Consider the following 19,829-nt stretch of genomic DNA (forward strand, 5'->3'; position numbering starts at 1 on the left):
TACTGCCACAACCACAGACTGACTGTATGGCCACAACCACAGACTGACTGTATGGCCACAACCACAGACTGACCATACTGCCACAACCATAGACTGACTGTATGACCACAACCACAGACTGACCATACTGCCACAACCATAGACTGACTGTATGGCCACAACCACAGACTGACTGTATGGCCACAACCACAGACTGACTGTATGGCCACAACCACAGACTGACCATACTGCCACAACCATAGACTGACTGTATGACCACAACCACAGACTGACTGTATGGCCACAACCACAGACTGACTGTATGGCCACAACCACAGACTGACTGTATGACCACATTACTGAGTGCTGATATTGACTATACCAACTCTACCATCGCTTCCTTCCCATAATCCTTCCTTCCGTAAACCATATCTCCACCCATCCTTTCAGATCAGTGAACATTGAGGATAGTTGATGAGGAGATTATAGAAGAACACATCAGGGTTTCTACGGTTTAGTTAAACTGAAATGTACAGAGTTTCAATTAGCGCTGCTCTATACTGGCACACATTTAACTTAGAAACAGTTTATTACAATACCTTCATATAATCCCCTCCACAAACATTTAAATGTTCTTATGTGATCCTTTTCAGAGTGAACGTGGTTTGTTAATCACATTGAGGCGAGCTTATGAAGAAGAAACGAACACAAATTAAAAGTTGTAACAAAAGATTGCTGTGCAATTTAAAATGTGTAAAAAAATAATATATATATATTTTTTGTTGTAAAAACAAGACTGCAGAACATGACAAGGGACAAATATGATGACTGGAGTATCCTCTTTAATTTCACAGATCATTAAAAATATGCTTCTTTGTTTGTTTTTCCACCATAGAAAATAAAAGTACAATCAAACAAAGTACACATTTCATTATTAAATCAAAAGGTTTTTGAAAAGTAAACTTTTCATTTTGGATGAGGACAAATGCTAGTATTTCTTAAGTATCCTCACACAAAAACATTTGTCAAATCTACTTTGTTTTAAAAAAAAGTCATTCAGTCAGTAAAATGCAAATGTAGTAATAATCTTACGTAATTACAAGTAATAGTCTTTAATGTGCACATGAAACTAAACTGCTCAGAGAAAAGGCAGGCATAATATACATTGATTATAAATGTGTTTACTTGCATCATGAAAACGTTTCCTCATAAATCTACTAAAAAGATACATCATGAATACCTCTTACCAAATAAATTACACATCTCCTTAAATAAAAACAAATACACTGTGTACAAAACATTAGGAACACCTGCTCGTTCCATGAAAGACGGACCAAGGAAAGCTATGATCCCTTATTAGTGTCACTTGTTAAATCCACTGTAGATGAAGGGGAGGAAACATGTTAAAGAAGGATGTTGAAGCCTTGAGACAACTGAGACATGGATTGTGTATGTGTGTGCCATTCAGAGGTTGAATGGGCAAGACAAAATATTTCAGTGCCATTGAACGGGGTATGGTAATAGGTGCCAGGCGCACCGGATTGAGTCACTGGTATCGACATGTGCCAGCATCCCTGTGGAACGCTTTCGACACATTGTTGAGTCCATGCCCCCCGACAAATTGAGACTGTTCTAAGGGCAACAAGGGGGTGAAACTAAATATTAGGAAAGGTGTTCCTAATGTTTTGTACACTCAAGTGTATATAGATACAAACATTGAAGAGTTGCTCCAGTACATAACTGGTAATAAATGATATTTAATGCGATTCAGAAGAAGTTCCTTACACCAAGATCTTAGAACAAGGTGAGTGTTAGTAGCCATTGGTCGAGCTCAGAGGGGACAAACTCATCCAATAACATTGTCTCAATGGCCCCTCGTCTAAACATGGCGTAACCTCAAATTCCATGTTGATCTGATACCAGGAACATACAATTAATTCCAGCATGCACCAGTTGACTGTACATATACGTTGGTATTGACAGTAGGTGTGGAAAAAGAGGAAAAACAACTTGTTACCATGATTATGGTATTTAAACTCTAATAAATTATTGAAATGTTGAAGACAAAAAGGTCACACGTCTTATATCATCTGAGCAAATAAAATCTGAGAGGAAATGTCAGAATCCAGCTGACAACTCTCACGATGCATTTCCCTATCGCTTCAACTCACACATTCTCAAAGTTTCCCTTTCCACATCCTTTTGGTCAGACGAGCAAGCAGCATGACATATCCTATGGCATAATCAGCAAAGTGTACCCACATCAGTCCCATTTTTGATTAAAACAAAAATATCAACATGAATGTTTAGAACCAAAGTCCTCCTAAATCGAACCCGGCTGGACAAATGCAAGGAATCCATTTATACATTTCTTCTTTAACTTTCCCCAGAGAGTGAGTGGCCCATAGGAGGCCTCACTCCATTTGAACAAGGGGTCCATCTGTCTGTCGTTGAGCCAGGGGTCTGTCTGTCTGTATTCTTTGAGCCAGGAGGTCTGTCTGTATTCTTTGAGCCAGGGGTCTGTCTGTATTCTTTGAGCCAGGGGTCTGTCTGTATTCTTTGAGCCAGGGGTCTGTCTGTATTCTTTGAGCCAGGGGTCTGTCTGTATTCTTTGAGCCAGGGGTCTGTCTGTATTCTTTGAGCCAGGGGTCTGTCTGTATTCTTTGAGCCAGGAAGTCTGTCTGTATTCTTTGAGCCAGGGGTCTGTCTGTCATCTGAGCCAGGAGGTCTGTCTGTATTCTTTGAGCCAGGAGGTCTGTCTGTATTCTTTGAGCCAGGGGTCGGTCTGTATTCTTTGAGCCAGGGGTCGGTCTGTATTCTTTGAGCCAGGGGTCGGTCTGTATTCTTTGAGCCAGGGGTCTGTCTGTATTCTTTGAGCCAGGGGTCTGTCTGTATTCTTTGAGCCAGGGGTCTGTCTGTCGTTGAGCCAGGGGTCTGTCTGTCGTTGAGCCAGGGGTCTGTCTGTATTCTTTGAGCCAGGGGTCTGTCTGTATTCTTTGAGCCAGGAGGGCTGTCTCTATTCTTTGAGCCAGGGGTCTGTCTGTATTCTTTGAGCCAGGGGTCTGTCTGTATTCTTTGAGCCAGGGGTCTGTCTGTATTCTTTGAGCCAGGAGGGCTGTCTGTATTCTTTGAGCCAGGAGGTCTGTCTGTATTCTTTGAAGTAGGGGTCTGTCTGTATTCTTTGAAGTAGGGGTCTGTCTGTATTCTTTGAGCCAGGGGTCTGTCTCTATATCAGAGTGTCTCACTGAGAGGTTTCTTTCAGTTGAACTCACTCGTCTTGGATATAGGTTTGATTGCACTAGATGTCCATCCAGTGTTCAGTCAGTCAGTTTGGGTTGAAACAGGAAGACACTACACCCTTCCCTGCCTCAGCAGACAGACAGCAGATTTTTAATGACACAATTACAACAAGATTTCTTGCATGGGTTATTCGGGTTGGTGTTTTTTGGGGGGTTGGTTGGGTTAGTTAGGTTGATTGGGTTGGTTGGGTTGGTTGCGACCCAAAAAACTGTTTTTCAAAAACTGTTATTTTATTTGTACTCGCCATTTGAACAACAATTAATTCCTCTGTGTTCAAAATGTAAATCAATAACCTACGGGATTCAGACAACCAGAATATTAAAAAAAGCAACATTAAATGAGGGGCTTCAAGTTACTCTGGAGAGCACGTGAGCATCACACATTGAGTCTACGGTCTGGAACAAGCAGTAAACGTTTTGACTTGGTGAAGTGTTGGGGGAAAAACAGATACGTCATCCCAGACATGCTGTTTTGTGATAAAATGCACAGAAAGTGTTGCTAACAGTTTCTACAACCACTGCCCCAGTTATTGTCCCTTTGTCCACATCCAGCACAATGCTCCAATCTCAAAAGGGGAGCCAAAATCTGCCGCGTCATCTAGAATAAAATTCAGTCCGAGTGAGACTTGGCTTTTTCTAGTTGACCCTGAAACAGTCAGGTATTAATCCAATTGTGCACTAAAAAAGGGGACAGTGGTTCAATGGGTTTCCCCTACCCATTACATCAACCATCCCTCTTGCTTCTTAGTCAGTCTTTCCATTCTCTCGTGTCTCCACTGTGTGCCGTCGGGCCGAGCACATGACCTTGTAGCAGCCGCGGGCGATCTTATGCATCCACATGACGTTCATGACATCCAGCGAGACGCTGGAGATGATCCAGGCAGCGCGGCCTTCCGGCGGGACGCGGTAAAAGGCTTCGGTGCCGTACACGGACCACATGCGGCTGTAGTAGAGGGGCATGACGGCGATGCGAACCAGGAAGAAGACCAGGGCCATTGCCATCCCGTTAGCGATGTTGGGCTTGGAGGACTTGGGGTAACCTAACACTTCAAAGAACCAGCTGGAAGAAAGACACAGTCAGAACAACGATGCCACAGTCAGAAAGACACAGTCAGAACAACGATGCCACAGTCAGAAAGACACAGTCAGAACAACGATGCCACAGTCAGAAAGACACAGTCAGAACAACGATGCCACAGTCAGAAAGACACAGTCAGTACAACGATGTAAAGAAAGACACAGTCAGTACAACGATGTAAAGAAAGACACAGTCAGTACAACGATGTAAAGAAAGACACAGTCAGTACAACGATGTAAAGAAAGACACAGTCAGTACAACGATGTAAAGAAAGACAGTCAGTACAACGATGTAAAGAAAGACACAGTCAGTACAACAATGTAAAGAAAGACACAGTCAGTACAACGATGTAAAGAAAGACACAGTCAGTACAACGATGTAAACAATGTAAAGAAAGACACAGTCAGTACAACGATGTAAAGAAAGACACAGTCAGTACAACGATGTAAAGAAAGACAGTCAGTACAACGATGTAAAGAAAGACACAGTCAGTACAACGATGTAAAGAAAGACACAGTCAGTACAACGATGTAAAGAAATACAGTCAGTACAACGATGTAAACAATGTAAAGAAAGACAGTCAGTACAACGATGTAAACAATGTAAAGAAAGACAGTCAGTACAACGATGTAAAGAAAGACAGTCAGTACAACGATGTAAAGAAAGACAGTCAGTACAACGATGTAAACAATGTAAAGAAAGACACAGTCAGTACAGGGATGTAAAGGAGGAGCAAACTGAAGTTGAACTCTGGGCCAGGATTCAAACAACGCATCTTTCACACATGTGAACATAAAAAAATGTCCAGTAAAATCAATATATGAAAATCATAAATCGCCATCCAGGACCTGTATAATAGACGGTGCCCATAAAATTGCCAGAGACTGCAGTCACCCAAGTCATAGACTGTTTCCTCTGCTACCGCATGGCAAGCGGTACCGGAGCGCCAAGTCTAGGACCAAAAGGCTCCTTAACAGCTTCTACCCCCAAGCCATAAGACTGCTGAACAGTTAATCAAATGGCCACCGGACTATCATACTGACCCCCCCCCCCCTCTATTTGTTTTGTACACTACTCGCTGTTTATAATCTATGCATAGTCACTTCACCCCTCCCTACATGTACAAATGACCTCAACTAACCTGTACCCCCGCGCAATGACTCGGTACCGGTACCTCCTGTATATAGCCTCGTTATTGGTATTTTATTGTGTTACTTTTTATAATTTTTTATAGTTTATTTGGTAAATATTTTCTTAACTCTTCTAGAACTGCACTGTTGGCTAAGGGCTTGTAAGTAAGCATTTCACGATAAGGTCTACACTTGTTGTATTCTGTAAGGACTACACTTGTTGTATTCTGTAAGGTCTACACTTGTTGTATTCGGTAAGGTCTACACTTGTTGTATTCGGTAAGGTCTACACTTGTTGTAGTCGGTAAGGTCTCCACTTGTTGTAGTCGGTAAAGGTCTCCACTTGTTGTATTTGGTAAAGGTCTACACTTGGTGTAGTCGGTAAAGGTCTACACTTGTTGTATTCGACGCATGTGACAAATAAAGTTTGATTTGATTTCTCTGAAAAAAATATATTTCACGGGAAAGATTATATAAATACCAGATTTCCTCCAATATTCTACATGTGCAACTTTGGGTTGCTATTTGGTTTGAAATGAGGATTTAGGCATGTTTTTTTAAGCATCCTGCCCATTGTTCCTGCCACAGGCCCAACCTCTCCCATTGTTCCTGCCACAGGCCCAACCTCTCCCATTGTTCCTGCCACAGGCCCAACCTCTCCCATTGTTTCACTAGCAGCAATGATAATACTGGCTTTGGGGTAAGTTAATAATTGTTGTACACTGTCTCTCAAGATCAATGGATTAATCACTTTTTGAGGCACTTTTTTCCCCCCATTTTTTTTTTAATGGCAGTCGTTTTTTTTTTTACAACATAAATGACAAAATGTCTATTTACTTCAAAAAATGTAATGGTATTACAATCAAATGATCATAAATATGTTGTTTTTTTGTACTTACGTGGATTGTACTTTGGAAAAAAAAAGCTACACATTATTTAAGGGAAAAATGTATATTTTCGTTTTTCAGAAAATTCTAATTAACTGTAATTGTGGTAAAAGAGCAGTCTGTTTTGGTAACTTTTTATTTCAGGACATTATTTACATGTTTATTGATGTTTTGATACGAATGAAGTTGATAGTTGCTTTTTCCAATAGTTTCTTCTCGGGGTCAAAATGACCCCCGTTGGTAGTTCATATATGTAAAATATGTTGGTAGTATGAGGGTTAACAGAGTTTATTTCTTCAGCAGCTGCTTTGCAAGGTCTCTGTCACTGCCCTGTCTAAGCTGGGGCAGCAGGCCAGTAACCAAAAGGTTGGTGGGTCGAATCCCCTGAGCTGACAAGGTAAAAAAGTCTGTCGTTCTGCCCCTGAACAAGGCAGTTAACCCACTGTTCCCCGGTAGGTCGTCATTGTAAATAAGAATTTGTTCTTAACTGACAAGCCTAGTGAAAATAAGTTTTTTTTAAAAAGTTCAAGGTCTCAGTGTGGGTGGTAGCTACCAAAGACATAATAAATGTGTTAATATACAGTACATCTTATACATACCGCTGGTTCACACACGGCGTGGAGAACTCTGCAAGCAGACGGAAGTTAGCAAAATAAGGCAACATTCCGTGTCCCTGGAGGAACAAGGTAAAAAGAAAAACGGGAAAGAAACAATGAAACAGGAAAGAAAGGGAGTCAAAATGCTTTCATTTGGTCAAACATCACATCAGTATGGTTAAAGTGAGGCCTTCACACCGTTTGTGCCCAGAAAGACGAATCCATCGTCAATAACAAAAGAACACAAGGCATGTGATAATTCATTTTATGGGGGGGGAACGAGATAAAATTTCACTTTTACCATACTGAACTTTTCAGGGCATAAAACGTACATTTCATGATCACTCAATATTAAGATAAATCTATTTTCCAACGGCAATAACAAGCGGGGGAAACAAGTACTCTCAAACAGACTTGGTATTACATACTGTACACGTGAGGGTTATAACTCTGCTACAGATATCTTGGTGAAGAGACCTTTTGATCTGTCGGTGCTGAACCAAAGCTGAGATTAAGGAGACATTTTCAGATCTAAAATTAAATAATTGATATCACTTTCTGAATATAGGTCGGCTCTTCTTCTATTTTTCAGATCAAACAGAAAAGTCTCATCCCTCAGGAGACTCAGCTAACTTCTGAAGGATTTATCCATTTAATCGGTTGTTCTATTTCATCTCCAGTAGACCCTAATAAACCCATTCATATGATTTAGGGTATATTTGAGATGAGAACAGCTATGAGAACAGCTATGAGGCTTCGGTACCGAAAGACCACGTGAAGTTGAAAAGGGTGTCACTCATTGAAAAGGGTGAGTTTTGCCAGTGAAACAGCTAAATTTACAATCCCTTCACAGAAAACGTGAATAGGATAGCACCACTGCTAACAACATAGTGTGCACATACAGCCAGCATTTTACAAGTAGACATTCAGCCACTAGCCAAATGTGCAATGATTAGCCATGATTAGCCATGATTAGCCACGATTAGCCACGATTAGCCATGATTAGCCATGATTAGCCATGATTAGCCATGATTAGCCCAGTGCACTCGGAAAGTATTCAGCCCCTTTGACTTCTCCCACATTTTGTTAAATTGCATTCTAAAAATGTTAACATGTGTTCCCATCAATCTACACACAATACCCCATAATGACAAAGCGAAAACAAGGTTTTAGAAATGTTTGCAAATTTATACAAAAAAACAAACAGAAATACATTATTTACATAAGTATTCAGACCCTTTGCTATGAGACTCGAAATTGAGCTCAGGTGCATCCTGTTTCCATTGATCATACTTGAGATGTTTTTACAACTTGATTGGAGTCCACCTGCGGTAAATTCAATTGATTGGACATGATTCAAGAAAGGCACACACCTGTCTGTATAAGGTCACACAGTTGACAGTGCATGTCAGAGGAAAAACCAAGCCATGGGGTTGAAGGAATTGTGCGTTGAGCTCCGAGACAGGATTGTGTCGAGCAACAGATCTGGGGAAGGGTATCAAAAAATGTCTGCAGCGTTGAAGGTCCCCAATAACAAAGTGGCCTCTATCATTCTTAAATGGAAGAAGTTTGGAACCACCAAGACTCTTCCTAGAGCTGGCCGCCCGGCCAAACTGAGCAATCATGGGAGAAGGGCCTTGGTCAGGGAGGCGACCAAGAACCCGATGGTCACTCTGACAGAGCTCCAGAGTTCCTCTGTGGAGATGGGAGAACCTTCCAGAAGGACAACCATCTCTGCATCACTCCACCAATCAGGCATTTATGGTAGAGTGGCCAGACGGAAGCCACTCCTCAGTAAAAGGCACATGACAGCCCACTTGGAGTTTGCCAAAAGGCACCTAAAGACTCTCAGACCATGAGAAACAAGATTCTCTGCTCTGATGAAACCAAGATTGAACTTTTTGGCCTGAATGTCAAGTGTCACGTCTAGAGGAAACCTGGCACCATCCCTATGGTGAAGCATGGTGGTGGAAGCATCATGCTGTGGGGATGTTTTTCAGCGGCAGGGACTTGGGTACTAGTCAGGATCGAGGGAAAGATGAACAGAGCAAAATACAGAGAGATCCTTGATGAAAACCTGCTCCAGCGTGCTCAGGACCTCAGTCTGGGGTGAAGGTTCACCATCCAGCAGGACAACGACCCTAAGCACACAGCCAGGACAACACAGTAGAGGCTTCTGGACAAGTCTCTGAATGTCCTTGAGTGGCCCAGCCTGAGCCCGGACTTGAACCCGATCAAACATCTCTGTTTGCAGCTGTGCAGCGACGCTCCCCATCCAACCTGACAGAGCTTGAGAGGATCTTGAGAGGATCTGCAGAGAAGAATGTGAGAAACTCCCCAAATACAGGTGTGCCAAGCTTGTAGCATCATACCCAAGAAGACACAAGGCTGTAATCGCTGCCAAATGTGCTTAAACAAAGTACTGAGTAAAGGGTCTGAATAATTATGTAAATGTGATACTTCAGTTTTTGGTTTGTCATTATGGGGTATTGTGTGTAGATTGATGCTGATTTTTTTTTTATTTAATCAATTTTAGAATAAGGCTGTAATGTAACAGAATGTGGAAAATGTCAAGGGGTCTGAATACTTTCCAAATGCACTGTATAAGAGCCATGCTTAGTGTATAATTAAATGCTGTTATAGGACGGTACTGTATCAGACCTATAGGCCATTAATACCCTCACATGAGTAGCAGTTAAGGGTCTCTCTCTCTCTTATCCTCTCTCTCTCTCTCATATGTTATTTATTTCAGGCCTAAGACAGGCTACAATTATCCAAATAGCACACACCAAAAGGGGAAACTTACCTTAGAACAAAAGTTCATAAATGGCATGTACTCACTCTCAAGATATGGAAGTGTTAGGACACAAAGCATTTGCATCAAGTCTATACCAGAGAGTATATTAATTTTCCCAGCATCTCTATGCTAATACCTCTAGATACTGGTAGGTCCATACTGTTACTGGACAGATAGGTCAGATCTGGTCAGTGTAGCAGACAAGACAGGAACTATTCAGTCCAGACGAGTCAGCCCTGGTCTGAACGTTTTACATCCTACAAAACCTCATTTGATTTTTTTTTTTTTTTGCTTGAATGTTTTGCTGGTAATTGTGGGCCTATATTATTTTAAGAAATCATGTTAGCAAAGGATAAAGATAGACAGACAGATTAGAGGGGTGAAGTGTAACTATAGTTACGAGCAACAAAAAGAAGCAACACCAACGTTGATAGTTTAGCATGAGTTCTAGAACTCAAACAGCAATCAAATATTAGCCTATGAATTAATTTGCTTTGTTTAGCAAGCTATTTGACCACAAGTTCTGAGTAAAGCCTTATTGTTTTTCCACTGATCTAGTATGACATAACAACAACAGAACACAATCTGCAATAGAACAGCTGGTTTAACTAACAATATGCCTAGTCACCGAATTAACTACATACTCACATATACCAGCTTTGATACAACAAAAAACAAATCACACATTAAGTCGGATGATAGTTAATGAGGGTTTTATGTTGAGAAAGTGCTTCCTGTTGACCAGACTAAGCAGTCACGAATGTTTCAGTGATAGTACGGCCTAAACCACCGTGTCATCTGTCCTTCTGATCGCCTGTCAGTTGTAGCAGCAAGACAATTTAACCACATGGAAGTATTGCTGTTTTCAACACCATTCATTTTGCTCTGTTGCTTTAACATTATGGACTTTCTGTCTCTAGAAAGAAAGGTAAAAAAAATATACATTTACATAGGAATGCATTGCACCTCCGATAGGGTAGCTTTTGCAATGCATATACTGTACATTATGGTACTTCAAGTGTATTAATTTAATCCAGTTGGGTAGGTATAAAATTTGCATACAATGCTAAGGCATAATTATTGTAAAAAGGTTTAAGGATTTGGGTTGGCCTGAATCAAGGCCTTATCTTTGCCTTATTGGGAAGGCAGGTAGCCTAGTGGTTAGAGCGTTGGGCCAGTAACCGAAAGGTTGCTAGATCAAACCCCTGAGCTGACAAGGTAAAGATGTGTCGTTTTGCCCCTGAACAAGGCAGTTAACCCACTGTTCCTAGGCTGTCATTGAAAATAAGAATTTGTTCTTAAAAACTTCTTCGGGGTAGGGGGCAGCATTTTCACTTTTGGATAAATAGGGTGCCCAATTTCAACTTCCTTCTACTCATCCCCAGAATATAAGATATGCATATTATTAGTAGATTTGGAGAGAAAACACTGAAGTTTCTAAAACTGTTTGAATCATGCCTGTGAGCATAACATAACTTATGTAGCAGGCAAAACCCCGAGGACAAACCATTCAGAATTTTTATTTTTTTGAAATCACTGTCTTTTCAATGAGATTTCATTGGGACACCAGATTTCTAAGGGACTTGTTTGCAGTTCCTACCGCTTCCACTGGATGTCACCAGTCTTTGGAAATTGGTTGAGGTTATTCCTTTGTGTAATGAAGAAGTACGGCCATCGTAAAGGAGGGTCACTTGAAGTAAATTGTTTGAGAGAGGCACATTACCAAAAAAGTTGCGTCAGTTTGTTTTCTTTTTGTATTGAACACAGATCATCCCGTCTTCAAATTGATCAATTATTAACGTTTAAAAATACCTAACATTGTATTACAAAAGTAGTTTGAAATGTTTTGGTAAAGTTTACATGTAACTTTTGATATACACTGCTCAAAAAAATAAAGGGAACACTTAAACAACACAATGTAACTCCAAGTCAATCACACTTCTGTGAAATCAAACTGTCCACTTAGGAAGCAACACTGATTGACAATACATTTCACATGCTGTTGTGCAAATGGAATAGACAACAGGTGGAAATTATAGGCAATTAGCGAGACACCCCCAATAAAGGAGTGGTTCTGCAGGTGGTGACCACAGACCACTTCTCAGTTCCTATGCTTCCTGGCTGATGTTTTGGTCACTTTTGAATGCTGTCTACAACCCACACAAGTGGCTCAGGTAGTGCAGCTCATCCAGGATGGCACATCAATGCGAGCTGTGGCAAGAAGGTTTGCAGTGTCTGTCAGCGTAGTGTCCAGAGCATGGAGGCGCTACCAGGAGACAGGCCAGTACATCAGGAGACGTGGAGGAGGCCGTAGGAGGGCAACAACCCAGCAGCAGGACCGCTACCTCCGCCTTTGTGCAAGAAGGAGCAGGAGGAGCACTGCCAGAGCCCTGCAAAATGACCTCCAGCAGGCCACAAATGTGCATGTGTCTGCTCAAACGGTCAGAAACAGACTCCATGAGGGTGGTATGAGGGCCCGACGTCCACAGATGGGGGTTGTGCTTACAGCCCAACACCGTGCAGAACGTTTGGCATTTGCCAGAGAACACTAATATTGGCAAATTTGCCGCTGGCGCCCTGTGCTCTTCACAGATGAAAGCAGGTTCACACTGAGCACATGTGACAGTCTGGAGACGCCGTGGAGAACGTTCTGCTGCCTGCAACATCCTCCAGCATGACCGGTTTGGCGGTGGGTCAGTCATGGTCTGGGGTGGCATTTCTTTGGGGGGCCGCACAGCCTTCCATGGGCTCGCCAGAGGTAGCCTGACTGCCATTAGGTACCGAGATGAGATCCTCAGACCCCTTGTGAGACCATATGCTGGTGCGGTTGGCCCTGGGTTCCTCCTAATGCAAGACAATGCTAGACCTCATGTGGCTGGAGTGTGTCAGCAGTTCCTGCAAGAGGAAGGCATTGATGCTATGGACTGGCCCGCCCATTCCCCAGACCTGAATCCAATTGAGCACATCATGTCTCGCTCCATCCACCAACGCCACATTGCACCACAGACTGTCCAGGAGTTGGCGGATGCTTTAGTCCAGGTCTCGGAGGAGATCCCTCAGGAGACCATCCGCCACCTCATCAGGAGCATGCCCAGGCATTGTAGGGAGGTCATACAGGCACGTGGAGGCCACACACACTACTGAGCCTCATTTTGACTTGTTTTAAGGACATTACATCAAAGTTGGATCAGCCTGTAGTGTGGTTTTCCACTTTAATTTTGAGTGTGACTCCAAATCCAGACCTCCATGGGTTGATAAATTTGATTTCCATTGATCATTTTTGTGTGATTTTGTTGTCAGCACATTCAACTATGTAAAGAAAAAAGTATTTAATAAGAATAGTTCATTCATTCAGATCTAGGATGTGTTATTTTAGTGTTCCTTTTATTTTTTTGAGCAGTGTATTTTGTAGTGGCGTTGTGCAAGTTGGAAGCTGTGTTTTTCTGGATGAAATGCGCCAAATAAATTGACATTTTGGATATATATCGACGAAATTAATCGAACAAAAGGACCATTTGTGATGTTTATGGGACATATTGGAGTGCCAACAAAACAATTGTCAAAGGTAAGGCATTAATTATATTTTTATTTCTGCGTTTTGTGTCGTGCCTGCAGTGTTGAAATATGCTACTCTCTTTGTTTACTGTTGTGCTATCATCAGATAATGACATCTTATGCTTTCGCCGAAAAGCCTTTTTGAAATCTGACATATTGGCTGGATTCACAACGAGTGTAGCTTTAATTTGGTATCTTACATGTGTGATTTAATGAAAGTTTGATTTTTATATCATTTTATTTGAATATGGCGCTCTGTATTTTCCCTGGCTATTGGCCAGGTGGGACGATTGCGCCCCACCTACCCCAGAGAGGTTAACTGACTTGCCTAGTTAAATAAAGGTAAAAAACACATTTTTTACTTAAAAACCGAGACATTTGAGGCTTGAAGTTAAGTCGGCGAGCCCTCACAGAGCCCTCACAGAGCCCTCACAGAGCCCTCACAGAGCTAGTATGAGGCATTACAGTGAGCACACATTCATAGACGAGACGCATTTAAGCATCACACATGGCAAAGTGTTATCATTAACATTTCAGTTGCTTTCAAGCTGTGGAAATAGTGGGGCAGTGTGAGAGAAAGGAGACAGTGGTTAGACAGTTGTTTTGGCATGCACACACAAAGAAAGGAGACAGTGGTTAGACAGTGGGAAGTAAGTTGTTTTGGCATGCACACACAGTACTGTTAAGACCTGGGAAAGCCAGGAGAAACGGAGGCATGCTCAGCTCAGCTCAGTCCAGCTGTGGGGTCAGTGAAAGAAAAGCAGGACTTTAATTGGGAAGGTGATGAGGAAGGGAAGGGAATGAGGGTGTCGGCCACTACCATCACTAAGCATTCCATGCAAAAAATACCAGGCCATAATCATGAGCTATAGAACCAGGTGACCTGGAAGACTACAGACCAAGGGTGAACAGCAGTGTCCTGGATGACTGGGCTTACAACCTGTTTCAGCATTATAAACAGTGGTTATAACCAGCATACAACCTGTTTAAGTATTATAACCAGTTTACAACCTGTTTTGGCATTATAACCAGTGGTTATAACCAGCATACAACCTGTTTAAGTATTATAACCAGTTTACAACCTGTTTTGGCATTATAACCAGTGGTTATAACCAGTTTACAACCTGTTTTGGCATTATAACCAGTGGTTATAATCAGTTTACAACCTGTTTTGGCATTATAACCAGTGGTTATAACCAGTTTACAACCTGTTTCAGCATTATAACCAGTTGTTATAGTGGTTATAACCAGCTTCTGTGTCACTGTCCAATCAAACGAGACGAGATGCTTGACAAGACAGTGCTGATGAAAGCATGGTCATACCTGAAACTCAACAATATCAAACCTATCAAATGTTCTTTCAAACGAATTGCTAACGATCATCCTAAACACAAAATAACACATACTTCTTGTACCATAACAACAACCCTTTTCATAACAAGAGATAATCAACTCCCCAAAACAACATCTAATTTGTGTGACTGAACACAGAATCCTAAAGCCAAGGCTACAGTAGAGTTTGACCTCATTCTAATCTGATTTCCTGCTTGTCTTTTCAACAGCTGAGGACTAGCTAATGAGAGGCCTTTAGAACATGTGAAATTAGTGCCAGTAGGTTAACGTCGCATGTTCTCACTAGCAGAGTCCTAGCGGACCTAACAGGAGCAAAGCTATGTTAGCTTGTTAGCACTCACACACCCTCCCTGCCCTGCGTTCAGCATCACACAGCATGACACTCACTCACCCTCCCTGCCATCACCGTCACACAGCTGTTCACCTTCAGCTGTATCTTTCCCATCATGCCTACATGTTCTGCTATTGGACAATAGGGAACTCACCAGTACATAGTAGTAAGCATACAGCGCAGCAAGGTGGTGCACTACAAAAAACTTGTCGCCTATCGCCTTCCAATAGTAAAATATTAGCAGCAGATCTGGAACAGAAGGGGAGAGAGCAACACAGGGGTGAACTGAGAACATACTGCAGCAGGGGAACACAAAGCTGGGTTCAGAAACGCAACTAAACAACAATAGTTTTCTGGTACAGCAAAAAAGGACTAAACAAATCTGAAATAGCCGATGTTCCCGATGCCGATAACCAATGTTGACGAAGTGTGGCTAAAGACGGCCAAGACGGCCCGTAGCGAACGAGGAACGGTGAAAGACGGGAACGAGGAACGGTGAAAGACGGCCCGTAGCGAACGAGGAACAGTGAAAGACGGTCCGTAGCGAACGAGGAACGGTGAAAGACGGTCTGTAGCGAACGAGGAACGGTGAAAGACGGTCTGTAGCGAACGAGGAACGGTGAAAGACGGTCTGTAGCGAACGAGGAACGGTGAAAGACGGTCTGTAGCGAACGAGGAACGGTGAAAGACGGTCTGTAGCGAACGAGGAACGGTGAAAGAAGGTCTGTAGCGAACGAGGAACGGTGAAAGACGGTCTGTAGCGAACAAGGAACGGTGAAAGACGGCCCGTAGCGAACGAGGAACGGTGAAAGACGGTCTGTAGCAAACGAGGAACGGTGAAAGACGGTCTGTAGCGAACGAGGAACGGTGAAAGACGGTCCGTAACGAACGTGGAACGGTGAAAGACGGTCCGTAGCGAACGAGGAACGGTGAAAGACGGCCCGTAGCGAACGAGGAACGGTGAAAGACGGTCTGTAGCAAACGAGGAACGGTGAAAGACGGTCCGTAACGAACGTGGAACGGTGAAAGACGGTCCGTAGCGAACGAGGAACGGTGAAAGACGGTCTGTAGCGAACGAGGAACGGTGAAAGAAGGTCTGTAGCGAACGAGGAACGGTGAAAGACGGTCTGTAGCGAACGAGGAACGGTGAAAGACGGTCTGTAGCGAACGAGGAACGGTGAAAGACGGCCCGTAGCGAACGAGGAACGGTGAAAGAAGGTCTGTAGCGAACGAGGAACGGTGAAAGACAGTCTGTAGGGAACGAGGAACGGTGAAAGACGGCCCGTAGCGAACGAGGAACAGTGAAAGTGTGTATGCGACTAAAGTGTGTCAGTGAGATCTCACCAGATATGAGGTAGCCTGTTGTCATGCCAACATTTATCTTCACAAGTGTGGGGTCTCCCCTGTTGGCAGAAAAAGACGTGAAAAACACATTACAACACGGTTCTATATAACATACAGTAACAGCATGTACACAACACCGTGCTACCATCACGCACTACAACAAAGCAACAGAGTCCTCACCAGACAGGGTCTTCATTGACGGCGTCGTCAAACAGCAGGATGTAGAGGCAAAAGCACCCCACCACCAGGGCATGAAGTGTGGACACCGTCCTAAAACACACAGAAACAGAGGAGAGTCAGGCAGTCAGACAGTCAGAGGAGAGTCAGGCAGTCAGACAGTCAGAGGAGAGTCAGTCGGTCAGTCAGAGGAGAGTCAGGCAGTCAGACAGCACAGAGTCAGTCAGTCAGACAGCACAGAGTCAGTCAGTCAGACAGCACAGAGTCAGTCAGTCAGACAGCACAGAGTCAGTCAGTCACACAGCACAGAGTCAGTCAGTCACACAGCACAGAGTCAGTCAGATACCAGAGAGTCAGTCAGATACCAGAGAGTCAGTCAGATACCAGAGAGTCAGTCAGTCAGATACCTGAGTAACGACCCGAGTAACGACCTGAGTAATGACCCGAGTAATGACCCGAGTAACGACCCGAGTAACGACCCGAGTAAAGACCCGAGTAAAGACCCGAGTAAAGACCCGAGTAAAGACCCGAGTAAAGACCCGAGTAAAGACCCGAGTAACGACCCGAGTAACGACCCGAGTAACGACCCGAGTAACGACCCGAGTAACGACCCGAGTAACGACCCGAGTAACGACCCGAGTAACGACCCGAGTAACGACCTGAGTAACGACCTGAGTAACGACCTGAGTAACGACCTGAGTAACGACCTGAGTAACGACCTGAGTAACGACCTGAGTAATGACCATGACCTACCTGAGTAACGACCTGAGTAATGACCTGAGTAACGACCTGAGTAATGACCTGAGTAACGACCTGAGTAATGACCTGAGTAACGACCTGAGTAATGACCTGAGTAACGACCTGAGTAATGACCTGAGTAACGACCTGAGTAATGACCTGAGTAACGACCTGAGTAATGACCTGAGTAATGACCATGACCTACCTGAGTAAAGAGCTGAGTAACGACCTAAGTAATGACCTGAGTAACGACCTGAGTAATGACCTGAGTAACGACCTGAGTAATGACCTGAGTAATGACCTGAGTAATGACCATGACCTACCTGAGTAACGACCTGAGTAACGACCTGAGTAACGACCTGAGTAACGACCTGAGTAACGACCTGAGTAACGACCTGAGTAACGACCTGAGTAACGACCTGAGTAATGACCATGACCTACCTGAGTAACGACCTGAGTAATGACCTGAGTAACGACCTGAGTAATGACCTGAGTAACGACCTGAGTAACGACCTGAGTAATGACCTGAGTAACGACCTGAGTAATGACCATGACCTACCTGAGTAACGACCTGAGTAATGACCTGAGTAACGACCTGAGTAACGACCTGAGTAATGACCTGAGTAACGACCTGAGTAATGACCTGAGTAACGACCTGAGTAATGACCTGAGTAATGACCATGACCTACCTGAGTAAAGAGCTGAGTAACGACCTAAGTAATGACCTGAGTAACGACCTGAGTAATGACCTGAGTAACGACCTGAGTAATGACCTGAGTAATGACCTGAGTAATGACCATGACCTACCTGAGTAACGACCTGAGTAACGACCTGAGTAACGACCTGAGTAACGACCTGAGTAACGACCTGAGTAACGACCTGAGTAACAACCTGAGTAACGACCTGAGTAATGACCATGACCTACCTGAGTAACGACCTGAGTAACGACCTGAGGAACGACCTGAGGAACGACCTGAGGAACGACCTGAGGAACGACCTGAGTAACGACCTGAGTAACGACCTGAGTAACGACCTGAGTAACGACCTGAGTAACGACCTGAGTAACGACCTGAGTAACGACCTGAGTAACGACCTGAGTAACGACCTGAGTAACGACCTGAGTAACTGACCTGAGTAACGACCTGAGTAACGACCTGAGTAACGACCTGAGTAACGACCTGAGTAACGACCTGAGTAACGACCTGAGTAACGACCTGAGTAACGACCTGAGTAACGACCTGAGTAACGACCTGAGTAACGACCTGAGTAACGACCTGAGTAACGACCTGAGTAACGACCTGAGTAACGACCTGAGTAACGACCTGAGTAATGACCTGAGTAACATGACCCTGAGTAACGACCTGAGTAACGACCTGAGTAACGACCTGAGTAACGACCTGAGTAACGACCTGAGTAACGACCTGAGTAACGACCTGAGTAACGACCTGAGTAACGACCTGAGTAACGACCTGAGTAACGACCTGAGTAACGACCTGAGTAACGACCTGAGTAACGACCTGAGTAACGACCTGAGTAACGACCTGAGTAACGACCTGAGTAACGACCTGAGTAACGACCTGAGTAACGACCTGAGTAACGACCTGAGTAACGACCTGAGTAACGACCTGAGTAACGACCTGAGTAACGACCTGAGTAACGACCTGAGTAATGACCTGAGTAACGACCTGAGTAACGACCTGAGTAACGACCTGAGTAACGACCTGAGTAATGACCTGAGTAATGACCATGACCTACCTGAGTAATGACCTGAGTAACCTGACCTGAGTAACGACCTGAGTAACGACCTGAGTAACGACCTGAGTAACGACCTGAGTAACGACCTGAGTAACGACCTGAGTAACGACCTGAGTAATGACCATGACCTACCTGAGTAACGACCTGAGTAACGACCTGAGTAACGACCTGAGTAACGACCTGAGTAACGACCTGAATAACGACCTGAGTAACGACCTGAGTAATGACCTGAGTAACGACCTGAATAACGACCTGAGTAACGACCTGAACGACCTGAGTAACGACCTGAGTAACGACCTGAGTAACGACCTGAGTAATGACCTGAGTAATGACCATGACCTACCTGAGTAATGACCTGAGTAACGACCTGAGTAACAACCTGAGTAACGACCTGAGTAACGACCTGAGTAACGACCTGAGTAACGACCTGAGGAACGACCTGAGTAACGACCTGAGTAACGACCTGAGTAACGACCTGAGTAACGACCTGAGTAACGACCTGAGTAACGACCTGAGTAACGACCTGAGTAACGACCTGAGTAACGACCTGAGTAATGACCTGAGTAATGACCTGGGAAGTTAAACTGTGTATTGACCTGTGAAATCACCTGGGTGACTTGAGGCATTGACAAATTAACAACAATAACAGATTTATAGCAGACTGTCAAAATTAGCATGTATGTAGTGACACACAAAGGACGATCATATGATATCAGTGTTGCAACCAGTAGCCAATGTTCTGTACCTTGAGTTCCATTCCACTTTCTGCTGGTCTGCCAGGAGTAGGAAGCCAGGACTGACGCGGGGGGA

At 43.7% G+C, this 19,829-nt stretch overlaps 1 protein-coding gene across 2 annotated transcripts in view; it reads right to left on the reverse strand.

Annotated features, from left to right (window-relative positions):
• Positions 1-803: 803 nt before the first annotated feature.
• The window catches only part of LOC139531488 (TLC domain-containing protein 4-B-like), a 48,829-nt gene continuing 29,803 nt past the window's right edge, over positions 804-19,829 (reverse strand). For both annotated transcript variants that reach the window (XM_071327979.1, XM_071327978.1), the window contains exons 2-7: positions 19,765-19,829; positions 16,530-16,619; positions 16,350-16,408; positions 15,160-15,254; positions 6,973-7,046; positions 804-4,338 (exon numbers count right to left, since the gene is read on the reverse strand). The exon at positions 19,765-19,829 is cut by the window's right edge and continues 105 nt beyond it. In XM_071327979.1, coding sequence (XP_071184080.1) covers positions 4,023-4,338; positions 6,973-7,046; positions 15,160-15,254; positions 16,350-16,408; positions 16,530-16,619; positions 19,765-19,829 — 699 coding nt within the window. In that variant the 3' untranslated portion in view covers positions 804-4,022. The remainder of the gene's footprint in view (positions 4,339-6,972; positions 7,047-15,159; positions 15,255-16,349; positions 16,409-16,529; positions 16,620-19,764) is intronic.

Source organism: Salvelinus alpinus, chromosome 10 (genome assembly GCF_045679555.1).
Source record: "Salvelinus alpinus chromosome 10, SLU_Salpinus.1, whole genome shotgun sequence".
In the NCBI taxonomy this organism is placed as follows: domain Eukaryota; kingdom Metazoa; phylum Chordata; class Actinopteri; order Salmoniformes; family Salmonidae; genus Salvelinus; species Salvelinus alpinus.